We start from the raw sequence: 27,889 nt of genomic DNA, 5'->3' as shown, positions 1-27,889 counted from the left end.
ATACTGCAGAGGCGGGCAGGCAGGTATCACAGAGTTCTACGGCAGGTCAACTTTAATTCAATGCAATGTGGAAACGGGCCTCAGAGGACTGGACTCTCTCACCAGGGGGATATATATGAATGGGCCTGGCAGTGAAGGGAGAGAGGAGCATATGTAGAGGTCAGCAGTGAGGATCATAGCTGGCTCTCAAGTCCAAGAAAAAGTGAAAGCCACCCCTGGAAAGAGCTGTGGGCTAGGGGAGAAGGGTGAGAGTGTGTGTGGAAAATAAGTTGGAAAGACTATCTAAGGGCACATCACAAAAGATCCAGGACTCTGGACTTGACTCTTTAGATCTTGGGAAGCTAATTCAAAGGGACAAAGGGAGTTAAGATGCCTTAATTCAGCTACAAAGAACTGGGCACTCCAAAGTCCTTTCTCTTTCAAAGAAGACCGTCATCTTCTCTAAAATGTCTTGCAAATTTCAAACTGGGTCTTCCCATATGCTCTGCACAGAAATCTGGTTACAAAACAAAGTAGTCTGAGTTACAATTTACGTTTTAATTAATTAAATGCCAGGAATAATCAGTTTCATAGTCAACAGCAGCAGAAATGGAAAGAAAAACAGCATCTGCTTTTAAAAATGTTGACTAAACTGAAATAGCTTTAAAAGCATATTTTTAAAATGACAACCAAAATTCTTGTCTAGCAAAATCTACAGGAAAAAGAATCCACCCACTAGAAAAATAACTGATTTTTCTGTAAAAGCACATTTACAACAATTGTTCTTAAAATGTGTCAATGTCACTGGGAATTAAACTTTACTAAGATTAAATACACAGTTGTCAGTAAAGACAGGAATCCCATATTAAATTAAAATTTTAAAAATGATGGTTCACAACTACTAATCTATTTTAATTATTTTATTATCTCCCATAATTCTTCACTCTTGACTCCTGAAAACTAAGATTTCTTTCTATAGAGCATTCCTTTCAAAAGCAACTATGACCTCAATTGAATCAGTTTAGTAGAGATTAGGAAGGCACACTTCAAGAATGGATTGTTGGTAAGCCTTTGAAAAGCTGGTTCTTTGTGAGTGTCCTGTAATTTTGTTTTCAAAGGATGATTTGCCACCTCTCATTGCTTAGGATACCTCTAATTGTAACATGGAAGCTATTCAGCCATTAAATGTAATATCATTTCTGTTGTATAGCCTAAAATGAAAATTACAGCACAGCCCCATAGCATATTGTCAAATTGGAAAGTGAATGGTAAATCCACAAGCAAAGTGATTAGGTATTAGATACTGATGACTTGCCATAATTTTTGCCTTGTTGGTTGGGATTTTCTTTTTGTAAATTACAGTGAAGAAGTTATCAGAACTTGCATTTCATATAATTGGATATCACAGAGATAACTAGACAGTATAATGTGGTGTTCTCAAATAATATGGAGTGCTTATGTGCATATTCTCACTGTATCTGATTTTCTTCTGAAATAATTTTCTTAAGTCAGAAGAGGTGTTTTCTACTGTTATTTGTGGAATGACAGAGCTGACTGACCAATCACACTGCTTTTGTCAGATGATGAGCGACAGATGCCCAAACTAATATAGGCAGCCTGAAGTACTGGCTCATATAATTTAATCACAGAAAGATCAAGAACCTTACTCACATTTTGACACAAGCTAAAAAATTGCACGAAAAACTTTGTAAGACAAATAGGAAAATATGAACAATATGAACACTTGCTATATGTTGACTTTTAAAGTGTTCTTTTTTTCTAGTCAAATAAATGTATTATGGTTAAGCTTAAAAAGAATATATATGAATATAAATACTCTAGCCAGTAAATTTCCTTCATACAGGGGTATGGAATAGAAAATCTGAAATTATACTGTGTATATAAAAATATGAATAACTAAGTCTATATTATCAATAAAGACAGCCAGATTTCTAATCCCAGAGAAAGGACCTAAATATAAAAAGAGAGGAAAGGTTAGAATTAAGTCTGCAGTGGTGGGCTGGAATCTGAGGCATCAATATGACCTCAGGGATTTTAATAGATGTCCAAGTTAGTAAGGAGAAAAATAAATATAAATGTGCATATACCTATGTGCTAATAAACATGTATTTCCTAGCTCTGTATACTGAAAAGACCTAGAAACAATGCATCCATAGTAACCAATATAAATAGCACCTCCATCTACCCCAATACTATTCTCCAATAAAAGGAACCAAACTTCTTGGAGAAATTGATTCCAAGGCTGGAAAGAAAAAATACAAGATGATTATCAAACAACGTTGATGGTTGAATGGATACACAAATGGGGTATATACATAATTTGGAACATTATTTAGCCTTAAAAGGGGAAAGAAATTATGACACAGGTTACAACATGGATGAACCTGGAAGACATGCTAAGTGCAATAAGCGAATCTCAAAATGACAAGTGTTGTATGATACCTTCGATACTTAAAAATAGTCAAATTCATAGAGACAGATAGTAGAATGGGAGTTGATATTTAATGGGTACAGAGTTTTAGCTGGGGGAAAATGAAAGATTTTTGGAGACAGATGGTGGGGATGGTTGCACAACAATGTGGATATACTTACTTAATACTGATGAATGGTACACTTAAGATGGTGTAAATGGTTAAATTGGTGTTATGTATATTTACCAAAACATAAGGAAGTAAATATATAGGCAATGAAAACTGGCACACCCAATTTGAAAAGCAATTTGTCATTACCTGGTAAATGATGAAATATTTCTCTCAATAAATGTACTCCTCTGTTTATATACTAAATATATTTTTAGTATAATATTCTCAAGATCCATCCATTTTGTTGCAAATGAGAGTATTTCATCTTTTCTTGTGGCTGAGTAGTATTCCACAGTGTGTGTGTGTGTGTGTGTGTGTGTGTGTGTGTGTGTGTGTATCACATCTTCTTTATTTTTTTAATCATCTATCGAAGGACACTTGGGTTGTTTCTATGTCTCACCACCAAGAATAATGCTGCAATGAACACAGATTGTCCTTTACAAATAATTATTTTCAAATTTTGGGGGTAGATGCTCCGAAGAAGGGTTGCTGGGTCAGATGGTAACTCTACCCTTAATTTTTTGAGGAACCATCATACTGTTTTCCATAGTGACTATACCAGTTTACATTCCCAACAGCAGTGAATGAGGGTTCCTTTTTCTCCACACCCTCCCCAACACTTGTTATTACTAGCCTTGTTGATAATAGTCATTCTATTATCTCATTGATAATAGGAGGTGGTAATTCATTGTAGTTTTGGTTTGCATATCCCTAATAGCTAGTAAAATTGAGCATCTTTTCATATATTTGTTGGCCATTTGTATGTCTTCTTGGGAGAAGTGCCTCATTCAGGTCCTTTGCCCATTTTTCAAATTAGATTGTTTGTGTTTTGTTTTTGTTGTTGTTGTTGTTGAGTTGAATGAGTTCTTTATATATTTTGGATATTAACCCCTTATCAGTGTTGTTTGCAAATATTTTCTCCCATCAGTTAGTTTTCTTTTTGTTTTGTTGACAGTTATTTGTGTGTGTTTTTTCTGGGCAGAGCTTTTTAGTTCCATTGGTCTGTGTCTGTTTTTCTGCTAATTCCATGATGTTTTGATTATCTTCTCTTTGTAGAACCATGATTTCACTCATATGTGGGATATAAAACTGACAGCAACAAATGAACAAACAAGACAAACAAAAACATAGACACAGACAATGGTGTATGGTAGTTACCAGAGGGAAGGGAGGGGGTGGGTGGGTAGTAAAGGGTAAAGGAGGTCAAATACATGGTGACGGATAAAGATATGACTTTGGGTGGTGAAGACAATACAATATACAGATGATGTATTATAAAATTGTACACTTGAAACCTATATAATTACATTAACCAATGTCACCCCCCAAATTTAATAAAAAATATAATATTTAATTATAACCCTGGTAGGGTGGCTCAGTTAGTTGGAGCATGGTCCCATACACCAAAAAGTTGAGGATTTGATTTCCAGTCAGGGCACATACCTAGTTTTCAGGTTCAATCCCTGGTCAGGGCATGTACAGGAGGCTACTGATCAATGTTTCTCTCTCACATCAATGTTTCTCTCTCTCTCTCTCTCTCTCTCTCTCTCTCTCTCTCTCTCTCTCTCTCTGTCAATAAAAACATATCCTCAAGTGAGGATTAAAAATATGGCCAAAACCGGTTTGGCTCAGTGGATAGAGCGTCGGCCTGCGGACTGAAAGGTCCCAGGTTCGATTCCGGTCAAGGGCATGTACCAGGGTTGCGGGCACATCCCCAGTGGGAGATGTGCAGGAGGCAGCTGATCGATATTTCTCTCTCATCGATGTTTCTAACTCTCTATCTCTCTCCCTTCCTCTCTGTAAAAAATCAATAAAAAAAAAATATATTTAAAAAAAAGTATTTAAAAATATGTATTTAGTTCTGATTTCTTTAGCATGTTCAAAGTAAAAAGATGAAACTTTTTAAAGATGCAACTATCATTATTCCTCAATCATTTAAACACTTAAAATCTTTGAAAGTTAATAATCCTTTATTCAGCAAGTGCTTAATCCTGAGGCCAATATAAAATTCTAAGCATGCAAAGGTACAATGACCCTTAAAGTTCAGCCTACAACTCTGTAATACTACAAATTGGACATTTTTTACATTTTGTCCTCAGTCACTCAAGTCATTCACCCAAAGAGCTTTTACTGAGCATCTATTATGTACTGAGTACTTGCAATGAATATACGATCACCATCAAAGGACCTCACAGTGTTGGCTGGGGAGAGGAGAGCAGTAGAGATGAAGAGACAAAACTGTAAATAATTACCAAATAATACACTTTCCTAGTGTTTGGCCAAACAGAAAACCTGTTACATCCCACACACTCTGCTTTGGACTGTGCCTTTCAGTTCTCTTAGGAAACCACAAAGGTTGACACTGAACTGTAATTTTCCTGAACACAGAGATACATCCTTTATCTTTTCTCCCTCTAGTTGAGTTAGTATCTAGTCAGTGCCTTGTACATGATATAAATTTAATAAACATCTATTAAGTAGAGTATTGCATATTTAATAGCTGACAGTTATTTTTGTGTGTTTTACTATATTTTATAGTAATTTATTCATACTATGTATAGTATAGGAGAGGTATCTGTGTGCTATTAAAATTTTATAAGACTAATATTTCAAAATGGCCTTCATTCATGACAATTCTAAAATGTCAGGTGCTCAGAAAAGCTTCCTTTAACTTGTTTATTTAAAGTGCCCTTCCCTCTACAGTCCCCCAAACACACACTCTCTATCCCTTTCCTCTGCTGTGTTCTTCTTTATAGCGCTTACTACGCATTACTTGCTATGTAATTGCTGCTGCTTTGCTCATCTCTTTCCCCATAAAGAACAGAGGCTCCATGAAGGGAAACATTTGTCTTTTACATCCCCCTCATATCACCGGTGCCCAGCACACAGCAGGTGTCCAACATTAAACAAAATGAAAATAAATCAAGAATAAGATCTGCCCTGCTCAGAGCATCTCTGAAAATAAGATGTCAAGTCTCTGTGTGAGTCGGTGACTAATTTTCAATTAATCCTACCCTTCCTGTATTATATTTGACAGTGTTGCATGCACTATGCAGTTTTTCTTCCCTCTTCTGTGCCAAAACAGCTTAACCTTTTATTTAAGTGTCTCTGGTCCAAAAGGAAAAAAAAAAACACATTAAAATTGGGCAGCTCTAATAAATACTACTCCATAATGACTCGCTCCAGTTCTCTGCAGTAATTAGTACTCTAGTGATGAAATGTGCCTCGAGGTTCAAAATTTTATAATGTTTTGACAGTTGGAATCTTACCAAGCATGAAATGAAGCAATAAAAAATTCTTTTTTGTTATTCTCCACGCATTAAAAATACATATATTCTCAACATATAACAGTAATACTCTAAAGGAAAAAAATAGTGACCCCCTCAGATGTAAAGAGAGGGTTTATGTAGCATTCAAATGAAGAGACAATAAATGTAAAATCCCTGATAACTAAGCCGAAAGCAACTTGTATTTAACAGGCAAATGCATCTCAATCTCCTTGATTAGCAAAGCAAGATAACGTGCATTAAAATCTTCATGCCTGTCAAAAAGCTCATCAATACCGTATTTTATTTTCTAGCTTTAACTGTTTGATGATCATGATATCTTTAATCATCTCAACTAGTTCTACATGAGATTGTTTTTATGTGAATGTAGTTTCCCCCTCCATATCCTTGCATCCCACAGAAAACAAGCATGACCCTGATAGTATTTCAAAAGCTGAGCAAGTATTTCATTTGTATCATTGGATGCCATATAGTACATCGTCAAAGTTCATTGCTACATAAATTGAAAAGTCAAAAGCTTTAAAGGGTCTAAGCACCTCTATGAATCCAAACATATTCTCAATGATGTCTGCATTACTTCATTCAAAACAAAAACTGCTCATAAGATGAAAAGTTCTGAAGATGAGTAGTCAATGTACTTAGTGTATACGAAGTGTTCAAGTAAAAATAGTTACAACAATAAATTCTGTTACAGATACTTTACCACAATAAAAAATATTCCTTATGCGCTATCTCTTTAATGTGAATGGTAATTTCATTATATTTTATTCCAAAACACGAACTCATTTTCTGAAGGACTTTTACAGGTCATTTCCTAAATGTATGCTCTGACACCTGTAACAGGTTCCAATGAACCTTTCTGATATCTGGCACTCATTCATTAACCTCCTTGAATTTTTAAGGAGCCAACAAAAGTGTTAAAGGAATTGCTAGGAATGTGCCTTACATTGTAGCATCAAATTCGCCGCCATAAAATATGATTTTTCTTGATAAATTATATAGTAACATAGGATAAGCGATGTGGTAGGTGGTCGTGGACACGCCAGCATGCGGTGGGACATGAGGCAGAGTCCGGGAGTCCTCAGTAAGTGGCACTGTAACCATACCCCCCCCCCCAAATGAAATGCCAGGCTTAGAAATTGGTTATTTTTTTAATGATTTAGCTAACGAGTTCTGAACTTTTAACCTATATGGGTTTCATAATTACACAGCTTGAAATCCTCATCAGAAAATCTGTCTGCTCCTGAAATTCAAATCATCTTATAATCTTGAATAATGCATGGCAACTCTACAGAAATTAAAACGTTTCATAAAAGTAAAGAAATTCACAACCTAGTTTTTTTTTTATATTTTTACAGGAGCATAAAGCAGCAGAAATAAATGAGTTTCACATCCTGTGACTCCCCAGCCTCATCCCTCTCTGTACATACCCTACTCTTTAATAAGAGGCATCTTTTGCTTTTCCATAAACTACATCCTGGGTATGGATTCACAGCACAAAGACTCTATACGTGAGCCAATGCAGAGTCGATTCAATTGAGTTCCAAATACCACAAACATGAAAAAGCAAATGGCAAACTCTGGGGGATTTTTGGTTTGTTTTGTTTTAACATTTACTAGTATAGGGGTGGCACTGATTTCAAAACCAAACATGTCTCAAGTGTACAATTCAATACAGCATCATCTGCATACTGAATCATGATCACATCGTCCCAGCAAAGTCTCTTTTGGTCCCCATTTCTCCCCCTTTGCTCACCTCTACTTATCCCACAACCCCCTTCCCTCTGGCCATCACGATACCATTGTCTGTGTCTATGTGTTTTGCACATATGGTTTTTAGCTAATCTCTTCACCTTCTTTCATCCAGCCCCCCGCCACCCCCTTCCCCCTGACAGCTGTCAGTCTGTTCCATGCACCCATATCTCTTTTCTATTTTGTTTGTCAGTTTATTTTGTTCATTAGATTCCACATGAGTGGGATCATGTGATATGTATCTTTCTCTGACTGGCTTATTTCTCTTAGCATAATAATCTCCAGGTCCATACATGCTATCGCAAAAGGTTAAGATTTCCTTTTTTTATGGCTGCATAATATCCTATCTCATAAAGCACTAATATGCAAATTAGACCAGACAGCGAAATGACCTTCCAGACCAACCAGTAGGCAGGGGGCAGGGCCAGGAGGCCTCCGGTCGAGGCAGCTGGGGCTGTGATGGCCGAGCCCCTTGCATGAATTTTGTGCATCGGGCCTCTAGTTTATAAATGAAAAGCAAACTCCGTGTCTAAACATAGCCATTGAGAAGTCCGGCTTTCGAGATCTGAGTTTGATTCCTGGCTCAGCCACAGACTGGCTCTGTAACACGGGCCAACAACTTCATGCTGCTCTCTCAGCAGTAGATCCTTCATCTGTAAAATGGGGACAACAGGTTTACCTCACTGGACAATCCTAAAGATTCAATGAGATAATGTAAGCATTTTAGTACTGTGACTCATACTTGATAAACTCTCAATAAAGTAAATTCTAATCAGAATCATAGGTAGTGTTCTACTTACAATCTTGTAAATCTAAAATAAATATTTTCATGTTCAGATTATCTTCCTCAGTAGAAGGCATCTAGAAAGTATGCTTGTTTTTAGTTGGTGTGAAAAGGTATTCTGTGGATTATTAAATTGCTAAGCAATGGTTAAACCCATAGCCAAATGACCCTAATAAGGAAATAGATGTTTTAAACCTAAAACAGATTTAAGATTTTTAAAAATTGAAACTTGCTTTAAACTTTTCATATATGTATTTTAAGGGGAAAATGTCTTTAAAGCAAATCATAGCTCATAACTTACTACTAATCTCTTGTAAGACAAATGGGAATTTTTTTGCAAACACCATAACAGAGATCAGAACCCATACATAGCTGCCTAGTAAGCAACCAGCTCAATAAGCCCTATTAAAATGGTCACTTACCTACAGTTTTCTTAACATAAATTCTATGCTGTACCTTAAAGTACTTGATGTTATTTTCCTAAAATATCCCAAGATTTTTATATTGAAAAGACATCTTGCTTTAAAATTTACCTGTAGTAACTGGAGTAATTATTGACCGAAGTATAGCAAAAACGTCAAATAGAAAGCAAGATGCCAAACATCCCCATTTAAACAAGGATGCAACACTATGCTGACATTAAAAATTACCCTTCAAAGAATGCAAAATGTTAAGTTAAAGAGAAGAATGTCACTGCATCAATTTTGTGTGAAAAGTACGTATGTAATATTGATATTTGAATGTCTCTATGAAGGAAATTTATATGCCCAGTTTCTAATAATTATTTCTGCTTGATATGATTACTTATGATTTGGGTACTTTTCTATGGTATTTGAAAACTTGAGATTCAACAGGTATTAACATTTTTAGTAGTGAAATAATTTTATATCATTTCAAACCAAAGGGAAAAACCTGCAAAGGTGTCTTTTGCTTAAAATTCCTTTCCTACCACCTTTCATTCTTAGGCTTTTGTTTTGACATTATCTGTGTGTCACTCAAATGCAAGAAGAAAGTCACATATAAAAATCGTCTGGCCTTACATTAATTCTTAAAACATAGCATGTAGACTATACTTTAAACACTCTAACCAAGGCACTGGCATTGTCCCAAAGTGAATGGTGAGGGGTACAAAGTGGACGCCAGGTTTCATGTATGCTTGCAACTCCAGATCTCATGGGCAGTGAAAGGCGATACTTTGAAACAATGATTTGGTTGAAGTATTAATCACCTGGATGTCATAATAAAGGATTGTTTGTCAAAAATTTAATCCAGAGCTGCATTCCTCTCCTAATATGGAGACACTATCAAATTTTAAAATCTGTGTTATTTATACTGTCAAAATAGTGTTCTCAAAATTCCAGCCATAAGTATTTTCATTGTTTAAAAATTTAATTTTCAAATAAAGTTATAACTAAAATAAAGAAATTCTACATTTCAAATTACCATGTTTACTTATGGTGACATTAGGCCATCAGATACTATAGTGGAATAAAAGAAAAAACTTGTCCACTTAAGAGTAGAATATTTAATTTTGGAAAAATCTAAGCAGCATGCTGAATTAAATTACCAGAAAACAGACTTCCATAAGCATTCATTTCAATAAATTCAATATTTATTTTCAGCTTTTGACTTCCAATGAACAGCAAAGATCTAAAGAACAGTACCTTAGTCTTTTATTTGAGAACTCATTTCAAATAGCAATGTAGCAAGAAATATACTTGTTCTCAATCTAAGTTTTCTTGAAGCATGACAACTTGATAACTTTTCTGTTTGTGTTTATATACACAAAAGATGCTAAAATTTAAAATTAAAACTTGGCTAACCAGAAGTTACATTCCATATTTTAATGCATTATATATGAGTACAAGCTTCAACTCAGATTGAAGTTTCTGTCAAGTGTAAAATATTTCATCCATTATGTTCAATCATTGCCGTTAAATACTTAACTTCCTTAAATAGAAGTTTCCATTTGGAAGAGAGACATCTAAATAGCTTGAGTGTTTATGCCTTTGACATTAGGTCTCCCTAAGGAAATGCCAACATTATTTTATCACTTTTCTATCACTTTCTCCTTCACATTATTCTTTGTTGCTTGTTTTATTTGGATATTTATCACGGCATTTCTTTTCCCCAAGTCATCAGCACCCTGAATTTGCAAATTATTTTCCTAACTAGTCACATTCATGACCCCAATCCCAACACTTCTCACTTAATCTCCAATCTTCCTAAATACACCAAAATATCCCCTGTAGTTTGAGGAGAGGGGCAAGTTCTGCAGCTACCTCAAAAAACACTGATTTTAACTGTCATATAGCCATTTCAGAAAAGAATGATCATGGTTTAAATGTCACCATGTAAAGAACCACCATCTTTATGTTATTTGGATATAAAAATGCATTGACTACCACTGCCATGGTGATAGGAGAAATCGCCATTCTGGCCCGACTAGGGCCCAGGGTTCCCTGGGCGTCCCTGGCTACATCGGGGACATCTAGACACCTCTTATAACTTAGGTAAGGGTTAGAAGGAAAAGAACCATATGTCAGGACAAGGGCCCCATTTCTTTCCAGATGACTTCAGAAAACTCTGATAATTACTAAACTTCTCCACTGCTTAGAGCAAGCTGGAGTGGAGTATCAAGCACATTATATCATGCCATTACAGAATTCTTTAAAGGATTAGCGTACTTCATTCCAAGTTCTGGCAAACATCTTAAACTGCCTGAGTGTTGCTGTTTTTGTTTTTCATTTGTTTGCTTTAAACATAGTTCCCAGTTTCTTGATGTAAATAAAATTATATCCAGTGAAGGAGAACTCCCAACATTTCAAGATTAGCAGCAAATGTTTCTTCATGAAATTAAAACAAAAAAATAGGAAGATAGGTCAAGAAAAGACCTGGGAAAACAGCCTCTATGTTCCTCTGTGAGGCACACACAACTTAACTATGTATGTTTTAAGTATCTAAAAATGACAAAAATAGAACTTTCTGATTCCTCAGTCATTAGAATATTGGCTGTCAATATATAATCTTTAAAAGCACGAGTGAAATAAGGAGAATTTTTGACAAACATAAATCTAATCATTCAATATCATGCAGTGTTTCCTTGTACAAACTTAACAATCACAGATAATAAAGAACTTAAAAAGATATAACTCTCCCAAATGGAAAAATTCCAAATTAATCTAGCCTAGTAAATCAAAGTCCTGCAAACTAAACTTAACTCTACATTTTAACCTGAATGGGGCTTCATTCTTCCTCAAACAATTCAAAAACTTCTGAAAGGAAGAAGCTAAGTAACTTGGCAGAAACACGAACAAAATTCAGAAAATTTTTCAAATGAAAGTTGCACAGAACTAAAGAGGGAAGAACAAGCAGGTGGGAATAAACAGGAGTGGGGAAATGGGGACCAAACTCCCATAACAGGGGGTAACAATGGGGAAACTGCAATCTGTGAGTCACTGAAACATGCAGCTGAAACAGGCTTAATATAAGACAGCGTATGACTCCTCTCACTGGAGGTCCCGAGTCGGGATGGACTGACCAGAGCTGACTCAATCCACTGGCTCAGACGCGCAGTCCCTGAGCCCTTGTGGTCTCCTCGTGCGGAAGCTAGATGGCCGCCTCGGCTCCAAGCCTCCAAACCCTGCCATTGGGAACTATGAGATTCTTCAACTTTCCATTCATGTCATAATAACTGCACATTTCAGATTGGTGGGCCATTGGAATCATCTCAAATCACATTAGTTTGCAGTCTTTCTGGTCCATTAACGGTTAAATATTATATAAATATGTGTGCTTCCCTTGTAACATATTTTGAATAAAGATTAATAAAGATGTTATATAGGAACAATCTTCTATGCTATTTTACTGCACTGATTAAAGTCTGTGCAGGGAGGCTTTCTTCTTTATTGCTAAGGAAATGTCACTTGATCCTTCAAAATTGATTCATAACATCAAAAGAAGGCAAGCAAGAAGGAAAACTAAAGTTGAAGCAGTAAATATAAAGTTGGGTAACCCCGCCAAAAGTCTCTAAGTGAAGCTCTATATTCATGATGGGAAAATCCACTTTATTTTTAAACAAAAAATTATATACTTATAGGAGTTTTAAATGCCACAATTTAAGCAGCCAAATATGTGGGAATTAAATATTCTTATTTACTAAAATGTTATTAAACGTAAGGTATCTGTACATGTAAATGGAATCTGGAACATGTACCTCAATGAAAAGGTTATCAACATTAATTTGATTCCAAGAGCAGCCCCCCAAATTCCAACTGATCTGCAGTCTAACGAATTAACAACACAAAGTGAATATGAGCTCCTAGACAGGGAAGAGCTAGCAGAGCAACCGATTAACTAGGAGTGTGGCACATGGCTGATCTCATAAAATGGCCGAATGGCTCATATCACTGAGGAAAAACATCAAGGATCTAAATACTTGCTTGTTTAAGCTTCACGGGTCACTTGTCAGTACTGAGCAATATCCCTGCGGTTGGCTTTTTTCCCCCTTGCCTTAAGTCATGGGATCTCAGGTATTCCAGTGCTTTTCTTTCCATTATATTTTATCTTATTTCTTGAGGTCTCTCTTGTCCTAAGAAAGACAGACGCACACACCACACACACACACACACACACACACACACACACACACACACACATACCATTTCAAAAAAGCACCCAGTTTCTTTCCATTTTAAGAAACCTACTGCCAACCGTTAAGGAGAAAAACGGGGCAGTGATCACTTACACAGCCTGTAGCAGGTTCCAGAGCCTTGGGAAGCTCTGGGAAGTGTCCCTGCACGGCAGTATATTCCCTCCTTGCTGTCGTATGTGGACACTCTGATATCTTCTCTTCCCACCTATTAAACTCCTAAGGGTCAGTTCAATCTTCTTTTCACTAACCTGCCTCTTCTTACAATCCCCATTGTTACCCTCTTTCCTGGTTAAGGAGGCCCCTTCTTTCAGGAACACCTCATTGGAGGAAAGGGAGAGAAAACTGTTCTTTTCACATAACCATCTTCTTTCCAACCTCTCTCAGATCCCTCTCCCGGACTCAGTGTTCTTACTCCAAAGCAAGTCCCTCCTGGACAAAAAGGAAATGTTTGTTTATATCCCTCAGGGCTCCTGCTGCAAAGGATAAGAACAAAAGAGCTATATTTGTTTGGTACATCCTTGTTCAAAGTGTCACCATACCCCGAATTTCATTTGATCCTCCTCCAAACCCAGCGTGGTGAGTGGGACAGGGGCAACTGATTTTACAAATGAGAAAACTGAGGTTGGAGGGGTTAGAATAATAATCAGAGAAGGCCAGATTCAACCTGCCAAAGCCCAGTGCTCTGCCACACAGCATCTACAGTGCCCCTTTAGTGGCCTGATCTCAGCTAGATCGCGGAGGGATGCGATCTTATTTAAGTGATATGCATCCAGGTATTGATGATGTGATGCCCAATTAGTACCCAGAGGCATTTGCCTTTTTCAAAGAGGATGTTTTATAACTTATATCGCTTCCCATTCCATGTAATTTGAGGCTTTTTGATGCAACTGCCATTTGTAAGCTAGATAAGTCAAAAATAGATGTATTTTAAAAATAATAGTCCCATACCTCTTGAACATAGATGGGCCTATACAAATCGCTTCAAAAGAAGTTAATGTGAGAGAAAACAGTGAAGGAACTGGGTCCAATAACATAACATATGGCTATAGGCATGCTGTAATGGGTGAAAATGTTCATTGATATATTTTTTTTAGAATTACATTTTTAGCTCTCAGTAAAGCATTATTGTAATCTCATTTTATTGCCTGTTCCCCTCCAACCAAGAACTTGAAGTTTTACGCATATATCAAATATTTTCATCCTCACTGTACTCAAAGCCTAGCCTAGCTGAATTACCAGAACCATCAACCTTTACACTTTCTTTCCAACCTCTGGGGGGAACTTTGCATTACAGATGTGCACAACAAATACACACACACACACACATCTGTACATCTGTGTGCATATTCCCTCTCTCTCTCTCTCTCTCTCTCTCTCTCTCTCTCTCTCTCTCTCTCTCTCTCTCTCTCTCTCTCTCTCTCTCTCTCTCTCTCTCACACACACATTCTCTCTCTCTCTCTCTCTCTCTCTCTCTCTCTCTCACACACACACACACACACACACACACACACATACACACAACTATAGTTGCCAGCCTCCTAAACAGCAGAAGACACCAGGGAAACATATTTGGCTTGGCCAACATCTGGAGAACTTTGGTGTAAGTTACTCAGCACCATTTGTCTTTGCCACAATAAGATCAGAAAGGCACTGCTTCCAAAGTTTCCCCCTGGGGTGGAAATGTGCCCATAAACTGCCTCCTTCTGAAATATTTAAAAGAGACAATAGTTTGGTGAAAGGAAAAGAAAGACTAGTAGAAATCTTTGATTCTAGCTCCAACTCTGTCACTATTTAAAATCAAACATATCTATTAAACACGAAAGCATAGGTAAGAAATCCAGGTGTTAAAAAAATATACCAAAAGACCATGCCCATTGTAAAGAAGCATATAATTCATTTGGGGATAAAAAAAAAAAAAAGTAAGTCTTATGCTAAACCCTAACAAAATTCTTAAGATTTTCAAGGTGGCAATTGATAAATGTTACTAGGCAATAGTATTTTTTGTAAAGACTAGTTAATGATTTCTATAAAATTACAGAGCACAGAGAATTCACTTAGGATTGGGATGGCTGGCAAACATTGACTGAAAAAAAATACAATTTGACCTGGATCTTGAAAGATCAATAAGAATTGAGCAGCAGGAATAAATACATTTTACATGTACACAGTACTTTATAATTCCCATTATATTTTCACATACAGCTTCTCAACCTTCCCAGTGACACTGTGAAAAAGATATCATTTACCATTGTCATTGATCAAGGAGAAAAGCCTGGAATTTAGCATGGTTAAATGGCTTACTCCACACCTGAAAACATACCCACATCTTCACTCATTCATTCATTTAACTCCACTCTACTACTATCTGAACAGCTATTAAGTGCAGGCACTGCTTGCAGACACTAAGAATATAGCAACGGCCCTGGCCAATTTGTCTCAATGGATAAAGTGTTGGCCCGCAGCCTGAAGGGTCCTGAGTTCAATTTCTGTAAAGGGCACATACCTTGGTTGCAGGCTCAATTCCTGGCCCTGGCCAGGGCGCATGCAGGAGGCAACCGACGTGTCTCTCTCACATCATGTTTATCTCTCTGTCTCTCTCCCTCCCTTCCACTCTCTCTAAAAATCAATGGAAAAGGGTGAGGATTAACAAAACAAAATAAAAAACAATAATACAGCAATGAAGAAAACAAAGGCCCTTTCCTCATGAAGTTTGCATCCTGTAATATATGGAATGAATCCTGGATAGGCGCAGACTAGGGGTAAGGACACACTAAGCAAGTGAAACATTAAGAAAGCTATGAAGCAAGAAAGCACATACAAAGTACAGAAGAGAATAGTCAGTATAGTAGTTTTATTACTACTGAGGTTAGAGAAGGTTGAGTTTGAGTAAGATAGTTTGGGGGCATTCTGAGGCCTCTGAATACACTGTATAGATATGAGGTTTGGACTTGATTCAGTATACACTGGGAAAAAATGGCGTGACTTAAGTGTTACTTTAGGAATAAGGTAATCTACATTAACAACAGTAGCATGTTCATTGTGATAACATCTACCACATACTGCTGTGGTATGTGGTACCTGATCTTTCAAGATCCAGGTCTTGACTTACTGCAGGCCAGATACTCTCCTAAACACTTCACATGTATTAACTTGTAAAACTGGTACTATTTTTAGCTCCAATTGCCCATGAGGGAACTAAGGACAAAGAGGTTAAGTAACTTGCCCAAAGCCACACACAGAGAAGGGCCAAGAAGTAAATGGCCTTGGCTACCCAGAATCCACGCCCTTGGCCACTCTGCTTGCACTCAGCCATAGAACGGGTGAGGAGTAGGGATGAAGCTCAAGGCAAGACCACCGAGTCCTTATCCATTAAGTCCCCCTGCCTGAGATTTTAAGGATTTAAATTTGGTAGCTGTGGAAATACAAAGAGGGGAATAGACACATGAGGTTAAAGGAGAGAATGAATTGGCTTTGTTAAAAAACTAGATTTTACAAACAACTGCATGTTCAACCGGGAAGACTAGGAAGTGTAGTGCAGGAAGCACTTGAGGGAGGAAGCTGAGTTGCTCTGGCCGCACCAGCGGGTATCAGGCTTCCCAGGAGGAAAGGCTGACATGGGCTCAGGAAAGACAGGGGCTGGGAATGTGGAGCCCTCGCCGCTCTTCCTGGTTCAGATGTTTCTCTTGGAAGATGATGGGCTTAGACCACATGATGGCAGAGGCCTCTTCTGGTTCTATGATTCAATAACCTTGTAATTGTAAAAGCAGAGAATATTCTTTAACAGTTTGAGATAGTATTTGCTGGCCAAGGTAATACTTTTTTATAGTGGCTTCTGCATTTATTTCTGAAACATTCTACAAACTTTGTTTCAAATATAGTTTCAAACTTCAACACCCATGAATCAAAGAAAAAAAATTTCAAAAACATACCTTAAAACCCCATATTCTGATTGGTTAAAAATCAAGAGTTTAAAATAGGTGTTTCTCCTTTAAATGGGAGTCTTACTGACAAAATCAGGACTCAAAAATGATGTAATCAATTCAGGACCCTTTTTTTTAGAGTAATCTGACTTAATTTAGCTTCAGAAAAACACACTATATATATCCCATATATTATTTAACTCCACACTGAAAAAGTTACACTTTATCACAACCAGCCATTAACCTTTCAACTAGTGAACAGGAAGATGAGAAGAAAGTCTAAACCAAAAGAAGGGGTTTTATAAATGCAAAGGTTTGGTATTAGCCCTTCTAAGAAAACTCACAAAAGCAAAGGTAAATATTGGTACATGAATAAATGACAAGTACTGGTTACAATATAGAGTCTGGTTTTACTCTCCATGACTGCATCTGTGGGTTATACGAAAAAATACCATAAACGCTCATTTAGAATGAAATAGAACCAAATACTTCATCACAGTCCAGGAGCAGCTCCTGTGAGCTGGCTTCCCGGTCGCTGTGGACTCCACTAGAGGGCAACAGAGCGCGCTCAGCAAGCAACCGGGCTTAGGGACAGTGTCTGGTGTGAGGTCACAGCTCACTAGGTGTGCACACTGGCCGTCTCAGTTTCAAAACCACATTTGATCCCAGAATGCTTCTTATATTACCAAACACTACATTCTGATCAAAGTATTCTTATTCTAATGCTACATTTAGTCATAGTGGCATTTTGATTTCTCAATAATGTATAAGTCCAAGTGTCTTATAATAATAATCTTCCCATAAAACAAACAATTTAGTAACTTTTAACGAAACTGATAAGGGTTTTAAAAAAACAGACTGTACTGTAAAATAGTTTGATGTTTTAATGCTTAAATTTTAAAAATTTAATGGTTACATCAAAACCCAGGTAAAAATGCACTAGTAACACTACCAAAATAAAATTTTAATATTACAGCTAACATTTGAATGCTTACGGTATGCCATACTGTATTTAAAACTTACTATAGTTTTCCTACACTAATCACGTACGATTGAAAACGAACACTTTATCCATTTTACAAATATAAAAATCAAGGCTAACAGAAGTGAAGAAACTTGCCCAGGAACAGATAAGGTTGCACTGACACTGTAATAGTTGAGTACTAGATATCACATGTGATCCCGGAAGCAACCCACCCTCCAGAGGCCAGCCCCGCCTTGCTGGAGGCCAGGAGAGGTTGGCATCTCTCCAAGACAAACTGATGACAGTCAAAGTTTTATCAAAAATAGAGACGTTACCACATAATATAGTTTCACTTTTGCATATTTAGTAAAACCATGGCAGTAATCCAATTTAAATACTACAAGTTTTATATTTGCACATTTCAGTATTACATTGCAATTGTCTTCTACAACCAAGTCAAGATATAATAATGGCAATTAATAAGAAAAACAATCATTAAAAAAGTTCAATGCTCAGAGGTTCTCAGACTGAAATAATAGCAATTAGAGAACAATAAGTTTTGCAGTGGCTTATTAAGCATCAATCTTTGGACTTCCTAGGGTCTTTGAATACTGAAATGAGAAAGTGATAAAGGAGTACTGCATAGCTCTTGGGTGTGGAACTTCAATGATTTCTACATAATACAAGACAACAGCATAACATTCAAGTCCCAAAGAGTTGAGAATCTGTGATAGACTCTGGAAGGAATGCACATTCCAGTAAACTAATGTGAAGTATAAGAGATTTTCCCTGTCTTATAAGATCTAAAAAGCCGCGTTAGTATGAAACCGAGAAATCCATCATCATTTTATAAGTTTAAAATTGGATAAGAGACAGTGTATGAGTTTCCTATTGTTGCTATAACAAATTATAGTGCCTTCAAGCAACAGAAATGTAACTTACAATTCTGGAGGTGAGCAGTCTGAAATGGGCCTCACGGGCCTAAAATCAAGGGGTCAGCAGGGCTGTGTTCCTTCTAGAGCAACGGTTCTCAACCTGTGGGTCGCGACCCCTTTGGCGGTCAAACGACCCTTTCACAGGGGTCGCCTAAGACCATCCTGCATATCAGATATCTACATTACGATTCATAACAGTAGCAACATTACAGTTATGAAGTAGCAACGAAAATAATTTTATGGTTGGGTCACAACATGAGGAACTGTATTTAAAGGGCCAGAAGGTTGAGAACCACTACTCTAGAGGTTTTATGGGGGGATTCATTCCCTGGCCTTTTCCAGATTCTAGAAGCTGAGTGCATTCTTTGTCTTCATTTTCCAAGCCAGCACAGGAAAATCAACTTCTTCTTCCATTGTATCTCTTTAATACTGACTCTCCTGCCTTCCTCTTTCATTTATAAGGACTCTTGTGATTATCCTGGGCCCAAACAATCCAGAATAACTTCCCATTTTAAAGTCCTTAATCAGTTCTGCAAAGCTCCTTTTGCCTTTAACACACATAATCACACGCTGTGGAGATCAGGGTACAGATGCTTTGGGGGGTCATCACTCTGCCTCCTACAGACAGCACAGTGTATAATTTGCACACATTCTGTAATCCATCTGAAAAGTAGCTTCTAGAATACAGCATTTATTTATCTATGAAACTGCATTTAGTGTAGTTTCTGAAACAAATACAGTTTATAAGATCCACTTGGAATTAAACTGAACTGAGTAACCTAGGGCCTGGAAAGGAGACACAAGAGAAAGCAACTGATAAAACTGGCAGGCATGTATAGGGAATTAGATGCAGGCTGCAGGCTTCAGGCAAAGACAGGTGAAGCGAACTATATATGCATGACACTCTGATTCTGGATTAATTTTGTTGCATCCCATAGTTCTATTATCTTTTCTTAATAATGATGTAACTGAGTAAAAACACATTTCGATTATTTATGATTGATGAATTTTTATGATTAGAAATTATAGATACAAACACCCAACACACTGCTTGGCACATTGAAGAAGAACAAAATAGTGTCAAAATTTAAATTCTAGGTTCCAGAGTCTGATTCTGCCACTTACTACACCTGTGTGGTCTTTGACAAGTCACTTAGAATTTCTGTGGCTGTCCTCAGAAATTAAAAACAGGGGTAATATATAGCTCCTGCCCACGGGGTCACTCTAAAATAGAATGTGTAAGTGCAAAGACATGCTGGGACACTGTCAGTGCTCAATAAAATATTAAGTAGTTGTTATTAGGTAAACTCAGTCGGTAGCCTTGGGCATCCAGGGAGGAGATGTTAGTGTAAGGCTGTAAATTCTTAGGTATTTATCCCAGAGAACTGGTATCATCAGACTGAGACAAAAAAGTGAAGAATTTTGAGAAAAACTGTCACAACTGGATAATTAAGTTTCAGCACAAATCTTATGCAAAATTCCAAAGCTGCTCCAATAATATTTTGAAAAAATGTAAGGTGAAATAGTGCATCATTGTAAAAACGTGATTCCTCTGTGAAGGGGCTCTAGTGGGAAAGCAAACGAAAAAACAAAGAAACAAACACCTCCCACAGAGACTCCACGTAAGGCATGCACCATGCTCCGTATTGGCCAAAGTTATTAAGAGAGGTAAGACCAAAGACAAAGCACTCCTAGTGCCAACGTTTAGAAAGTCATTGCTTTTCTTTAGAAAACTGACTACGCTGTATTAGCCCTTGCCTGGTTTTAAGTAAATGCCATGTATCCTGTAATTTTAGTCTTTACAGAAGTGTGCTGTATGGTTTTCTGTATACTAACTAAATGGCCTCAGCCTACTTTGCTCTCTAATTCTAAGTTTCTGTTTTTCCTGCTTCATCCTTCCCAGCTAAGCTATCTCCTAATTAGAATTTCTCACCTGGAGTGAGTCTTTCCTAGGAGTTGAGGTGTGTGGACTTTGGCACAAGGATTAGGTACATCCATCACGGCTCTTTGGGCTTGTTTTCTATCTGTATTCTCAACACAAGAAAGTATTAGGTGGCCCCTTTGAAAACAGGTGAGTTATAATTTTACCTAAGCTCAATATGTCCCAAAGGATCTTGGGTGAATTTTGCCGGGAGCCAAGGTATGCCCAAGGAGCCTTATCCTTAACCCCACTGCAGCCTTTCCACCCCGGGAAAGTGCAGGATTGGCAAGCTCTCCCTGGGGTGATAGATCAGGACTCAGGTAATAGCGGAAAGCGCCAATCCTACTCTTAAAATGGATACAAGAGAGCATTTGGGGTTTTTCTTTTTAATGCCTGCTTTTTAAAAAATAAAAAAGGGGGAATTTGCCGGGAGCCAGTCCATCCTTGCTGTTTCAAAGGACCTGGCATATATGGCATACTGTTCTTAAAATGTTTGCTCACCTTCTTGGCACTATGTGTTTTAACCAAGGTCTCCTCTCTGAGAAAGGTTGTTTCCCCAGGTAGGGATTTTTTCCCTGAAGTCAGGGAGGGGATAAAACTCCTTAACTAAGTGCCAGGTGGGTAGTTAATCACTTTAACTACGAACAATCATGCTTAAGCTACATAATCTTTACTCCCTGGAATGGAGATAAGAAACGCCCTAGCCTTTGTAATAGAGATTGATAGGATTGAATCAACTGGTATAAATACAGATGTAATAAGACAGCAAGACAGAACTTAGAATACGGAACCAAGAGAGCCAGAACTTAGAACACAGAACTTAGAACACAGAACTTAGAATACAGAGCTTAGAACACAGAACTAAGAAGACAGAACCTACACAGAACTAGAGACAGAAGAACTTCGCTGGAGAGAACATGGCAAAAGATCCTGGACTGAACCTGACTACAGAAATTGGCAAGAGAACCTGACTAGAACCTGGTGACTGAACCTGGCTGGAGAACCTGGACAGAACCTGGCTGAAGAACCTAGCGAGGGAACATGGCTACAGAACCTGGCTGGAGAACCTGGAGAACCTAGCAAGAGAACATGGACACAGAACCTGGCTGGAGATCCTAACCAGAACTTCGCTGGAGATCCAGACCAGAACTTGGCCGGAGATCCTGGCTAGGCCGCTGATGAACTGAATGCTGCCTCTATGTCATTCCTTCTTCGCCGACTCCGTCTACGCCTTTGGGGACCCCTGGACCTGCTGGGGCAGGACCCCAGCAGAATTTCACATGTCACTAAACATTCTGAAGCATCACTTATAAATACTTCTTAATCTAAAGTGACAAAAAAATCAGGAAAGATGGAGACTGGCAGAACCTGCTTCCCATACTAGACAACTATCACGGAAGAGAGTTGTGTGCAACTACTTTAAGGAAAATCTTTACCATGGTTCTTTATAAGACTTTCTTCCCCATGTTTTCTCTACTTTGAAACATATTCAAATCTCAGGCATTAAGTTGAATATTTAGCGAAAGCCGAAAATAAGTCTATGAGAAAAATCTTAAGATTGAAGAGAGGGTGTCAGGAAAAAAAGTTAGTGATGCTCTCTTTTTCACTTATGTTATCGTAAAAAAGGGAAGAAATAGGAATACCGTATTTTCTGACAAAATCAAAAGTATCAATTCCCATCAACTCCTCAGAACAATACAGGTTAGGCTTCATGTAGAAGAGAGAAGCGTATTATAGGATTCACTAAGTCTGAACCCAAACAGCACTAATCCTTTGCTAGGATTTTAACTGATTATCTCAATTTTTCACCTTATTTAGTAGTGATGGTGAAGTCCCTTAAAATAGAGATTACATACAAACATGCTGTTTCTGGGTCTAGTAAGCGGATTGTGCACACGGCCAAGACAGTTAAAATGAATTCTCTAAAAGGAAGCGCTCTATAGGACAAATTGTGTCCCTGGGCACTGTTCACAGAAACATCCCCCTGTAAGGAGGTGTTGTATGAGACTGGGGTGAGGCATCTTCTTCTGGCTCTTCTTAAACTTGCCACTTTCCAGCTCTCCATTCTAATACACTGGACTTCAGTGAAATTGGAGGCAGGAAGACCTTCTTCATTAACAACCCAAATGCCTAGAATATTTCCAAGGAAGAAGATGGCTTTAGAGAAGAAGCTGAAAGCAAAACAGTGAAATGCAGAAGTGACATCCTCCTTTAAAGTTATGAGCATAAACAATGCAGTGTTACGTACTGTGAGACCCCACAACAAACAAGAAGTGTGCATTGAAACCATGTACAGCAGGAGTCAACTGCAGACAGGAAAGCTTTCTCTTTCACTCATTAATTTCAGTAAGTGTTCTTTGAGAATCAAGTTTGAGTAGGATTTTGTACCAGATATCATTAATACAAGGAACACACAAAAATAAAAATCTCCTAGATCATGTCCTCCAGGAGCTTACAATCTACTTAGGGAGGTAAGTCCTGTATGAAGTCACTAATTACAATGCAAGGCAAACAAGGATTGAGTCCCAACAGGAAATAGGAAAAATAAGTGGGCAGAATGTCTGTGAAGACTAATTAAATGTGAAAATTCCAAAAAATATTTTAGGGGGGGAAAAAGTAAATATTACCTAAGTTCAATAGATCACTTATTTACATTCCAGTTGGTCAAAACACACACACACACACACACACACACACACACACACACACACACACCCCTACCTGAGATTGCAATAAACAATGCAGAGAAACACGTTCACAGACATGAACTGGCCAGGTGCACACAGGATGCACAGCAGAGGAACTCTGAAGCAAGGCTCTCTCAGGGAGGGCTGCAGTTCAATTCTGAAGGACACATTAGCCATTGAGAAGAGGAGCCCAGCACAGAAGCAGTGATAAACAATGCCGCAACATCAATAATGCAGTTTATTGAAACCGAATCATTTAGTTTATACCTTTTTTCAGTTTAGTGTCAGAAGAAAAATCCCATTAAAACAAGATTTGCAATGAAATTATTCCCAAACAGAGGGCAAAACATGCTCAACTTTTTTGACTATTCAATACAGTATTTTACTTGAGCAATAAAAACAAAACTATCAGGAAAGACAGTTATGTGCAACTGCTTTAAGAAAAGTCTTCACTGGAGTTCTTTATGACTTCCCTCCCCGTTGTATTCTCTATTTTGAAACATGTTCAAATCTCAGGCATTAAGTTGAATATTCAGCGAAGGCCAAGAATAAACTCAAGAGACAACAATGACCGTGAGAACCCCAACAGCCTCAGAGGCTGACACTAATTTACAGAGACGTATCGGGAACTCTTGGGAATGGAGTGTCTGCTAATTAGGCCACCATGAACAGACTCTCGAACCTTGTCAAAGTTTTCCCAAACATCTCATGGAGAACTTTGATTTATGGGCTGCCCAGGTAAAAACCTGAACAGATGGTATGTTTTAATAATAACTGACACACGAGTTTGCTAAGGATCTCACTCTCTGGAAAACACAGCTCTATAGAGGAACACTTTTAGAGTCATCTACCTTATCTTTGTCTTCCACGACATCGGCCAAGATATCGTCTGGATCCAGGATTCCTCCGTCTGTGTATTCTAAGTGATGAATCTTCACCCAGTAGCCAGGATCCTGTAGTAGAACCATCAACAAGTTTCATGACTCAAACTTTTCAAAAAGGTAAACTACATTTTAATTTTAAAAGAAATAAGCCGGCTCATTAAAAATATGCTCTAGTGATAATCGATATTTTTAAACACCAAAGTCAAAAGTTATCTATTTACTTGGATATTTAGCATTTTTATCCTAGTTCATATAAATCAGTAAACCAAAGTATATATATTCCATCAATTATCCTAGAAGGTAAATTGTAATAAAAAACAATGCTTAGCTATTTAAAAAGCATATTCAAGGAATTTTTTATAACCTACAATTTAGGTAATCCCAGGAACACTCTGGAAAAGAAAGGTATTCTTGAGGATACTAGGTGAAAAAGGTTTGGAAGTTCAAACTAAGACCCCAAAACTACAGGGGGATATCAAAAGGAATAGCTATAACTGGAATATATGGATGAAGTGGGGTGACCCCTGAGCCCTTTGCCTGTTTGGATCTCCATGCTCTCTGCACGCCCTCACACTAAGATTTTCAGTGATATTGGGAGCCAGAACTCCAGCATTCGTCTCCATGACTGCAACTCAAACTGTGTCAGAGTTGAATGTGTTGTTTTTTAAAAAACTACTTAGGAGTATAATGTTTAAGGAAAAGAACTGTTTTCTCAATTTGATAAGTGGCTAGATACTCTGATACCACAGTTTAGAATTAAGTAGTGGAGCCCATTCAGTTACTTATGCACTGCCCATTTCCAGAGGAAAATATGCAAGTGAAACATTATAATGATAAGACAAGAACATGAACCAATGAATGGGAAGCAAGGGAGGAAATAACATTAGTAAGGTTTTTACCAGAATAGCCAAGCTATAATCGATTTGGTTCTGAGATTCTTAGAAAGCCTCTCAAATTGGGAAACTTTTGAGCTATAAATCACTCAATTTCCAATAAAGGGCTACCAGTTCCTGAGAAGAAGTGGGAATTCTTCTAGGATAAAGCTCTAAGCCTTTACTACATGAATCTTTATAAAGTATTAAAAATAAACATAACCCACAGAATTCAAGTGCAGTTCTACAAAAACTAATAGAAATTGTTGTCACACTGCCCCCTCTTCAATGTCTCATACTATTAACAAGTCCAGGGCATACCATTAAATAATAATTCCTTTATAGCTTCTATTCAATAGGCTACTGAAGTGTGGCCCAAGTACATAGCTTTTCATATCTGACTTGATAAAGTAATAGGCTTTAAAAATTCAAAGGAATTCTCCTTAGCTAGGCTTTCGACATTTCAAAGTTAAGTTTTCTATAGAGTATCTGAAGAGCTATTCCAAGCAAAATGAAAGGAACTCCTTTTTGCTTCTAATGCTAGATTTATGCATGGAAACACTGATGATTTATTAGGAAACTTTGCCTGAGTTTATTGCCCAGATAGGGCAGTGATTATACAACCAGGTAAGAGGAGTATAAGACACCCATCCATTAGAGTCTTTAACCAGAGACCTTTTCCAACTCAAGGTGATTGTGCAGTAAAAGGTGAGATGATGGGCCCAGTGCACCCATCAGCAAATGGGTGGATAAAAAAGTTGTGGTACATTTAAACCATGGAATACTATGCAACAGTGAAAAAGAAGAATCTCCTACCCTTTGAGACAGCATGAAGACCTGGACAATATCATGCTAAGTGGAGTCTAAGTAACAAAATAAACTGATGAACGGAATGGATCCAGAGACATGGAAGCATGGAACAGAGTACAGAATCTCAAGAGGAAAGGTGGGGGAGGGTGGGTGAGCGGGAGGTAATCAACCAAAGACCATGTATGCATACATGCATAACCCATGGACACAGACAATAGGGTGGTGAAGGCCTAGGGTAAGGGGGGGCAGGCTGGAGGGGTCAATGCGGAGAAAAAAGGGACATATGTAATACTTTCAACAATAAAGAATTATTAAATAAATACATAAAAGGACAAATTTTTAAGGACTGTTTAAATTGCTTCCTACAAAAAATAAATAACAGGTGAGCTAAGAACAATGGACTATATTCTAAATAGGGAGAATACTGGGGTAGACAAAACACTAAGCAATGCCCACTAGACAATACAGAAAATACAGAAAAGAGAGCAAGAAAGGACTTCCCCAGTAATCTTTGGGAACTGAGTCTTTCTGCTACGGCCATGCTACGACCGATATGCTTCTCCAAACTTACCCAAAACTTCTGGCTGAAATCTATGGAGTACTACCTCTTCCTTGTAAAAGTAGCCTTCTTACAAAAGGAGTTCAATGGAATTAATTTCTATTAACTTCCGTGGAGTTAGTTTGTTACATATTACAGCACTGTAGATAAAATCTGTTGATTTTAAACATGTTTATAGAAGATGATGTATTCTAAAGAGTTTGCTTTTTTATATTCAATTACTTAAAAGCTGACATCTATTAAGTTGTCGCCTTTTCTCTTATAGTAAGTTTATAGAAACAGATTTTATTAACTAAGACTTAAGTAAACAATTACCCCCAACAACAGAAGTACTGCTTAAAGCACAGCTCTCTTCCTGCCTAGAAGGAGGAAGAGGGAGAATAAAACCAAAGACTCGGATTTAAAATCGGGGAACTCGAAGAAACAGCAAGGGGTTGGGATCTGACCATGGCGAAGGGCGCAGCAGGAGTGGCAGAGGGAAGGGGTTGTTAAGTCATACACACTCCACCTTCAGACATACTTGTGGGAACAAAGATATTCTGAAAATGAGGCACGGGAGTTGAAACTAAGACCGTTTTTTGTCTAATTTTGACTCAAAAGCATACATAACTTAAAAATTTTACACTCATGTGGAATTTAATTGGACAGAACTACCAAGCAAAATAGAGACAGATTCATAGATAGAGAGCAGGCAGACAACTCTGGTGGGAGGCGGGGTATGGGGGAGGGATACAGGATTGAGTGAAAAAGAAAAAAAAAAGGAGAGAGAACTCATGGACATGGACAACAGTTTGGTGATTGTGAGGGAGGGGGAACAGAGGGGATCGAGGTGGAAGAGGGCATTGGGGATAAATGCTGATGGAAAAATAATTAATAAAAAAACAATAAAAGCAATAAAAAGAAAATAAATTTTAAAATTTTTACAGAACTAAATCAAAGGGGAAAACTAATCTGATATATTTTGGAATCATATATCCAGCCTCCCCCCAAAATGTCTAGTGAAATAGGATGGCAGAATATAAAGAGACTGCTTGCAATTGTAACTCTCCCCATTGCACATTGAGGCTGCTTTTTAACTCTAAAGGAGGAAAGGGTAGGCTAGTGGGGAGCACACAAGAAATCCTGAACAAAAACAGAGGAGCTATTTGAAAGCAGTCTCCAAGAGAGGTAAATCAGCATGCACAGTACACACCCGCTGTGAGTTTTGTCCCCATGGGACTTCGGCCATGATGCTATAGATCACTATAAGAATATACATACAGTATTAGCAGCCGACAG

General features: G+C 37.7%; 1 protein-coding gene across 4 annotated transcripts in view; it reads right to left on the bottom strand.

The window, feature by feature from the left end:
- PARD3B (par-3 family cell polarity regulator beta) overlaps positions 1-27,889 on the bottom strand; it is a 916,117-nt gene that overhangs the window by 786,546 nt on the left and 101,682 nt on the right. For all 4 annotated transcript variants that reach the window (XM_036319101.1, XM_036319103.1, XM_036319104.1 and 1 more), the window contains exon 2: positions 24,338-24,439. In XM_036319101.1, coding sequence (XP_036174994.1) covers positions 24,338-24,439 — 102 coding nt within the window. The remainder of the gene's footprint in view (positions 1-24,337; positions 24,440-27,889) is intronic.

Source organism: Myotis myotis, unplaced genomic scaffold, assembly GCF_014108235.1.
Source record: "Myotis myotis isolate mMyoMyo1 unplaced genomic scaffold, mMyoMyo1.p scaffold_m19_p_8, whole genome shotgun sequence".
In the NCBI taxonomy this organism is placed as follows: domain Eukaryota; kingdom Metazoa; phylum Chordata; class Mammalia; order Chiroptera; family Vespertilionidae; genus Myotis; species Myotis myotis.
Note: the sequence above shows the minus strand (reverse complement) of the source record. Positions and strands in the feature narration are given on the sequence as shown.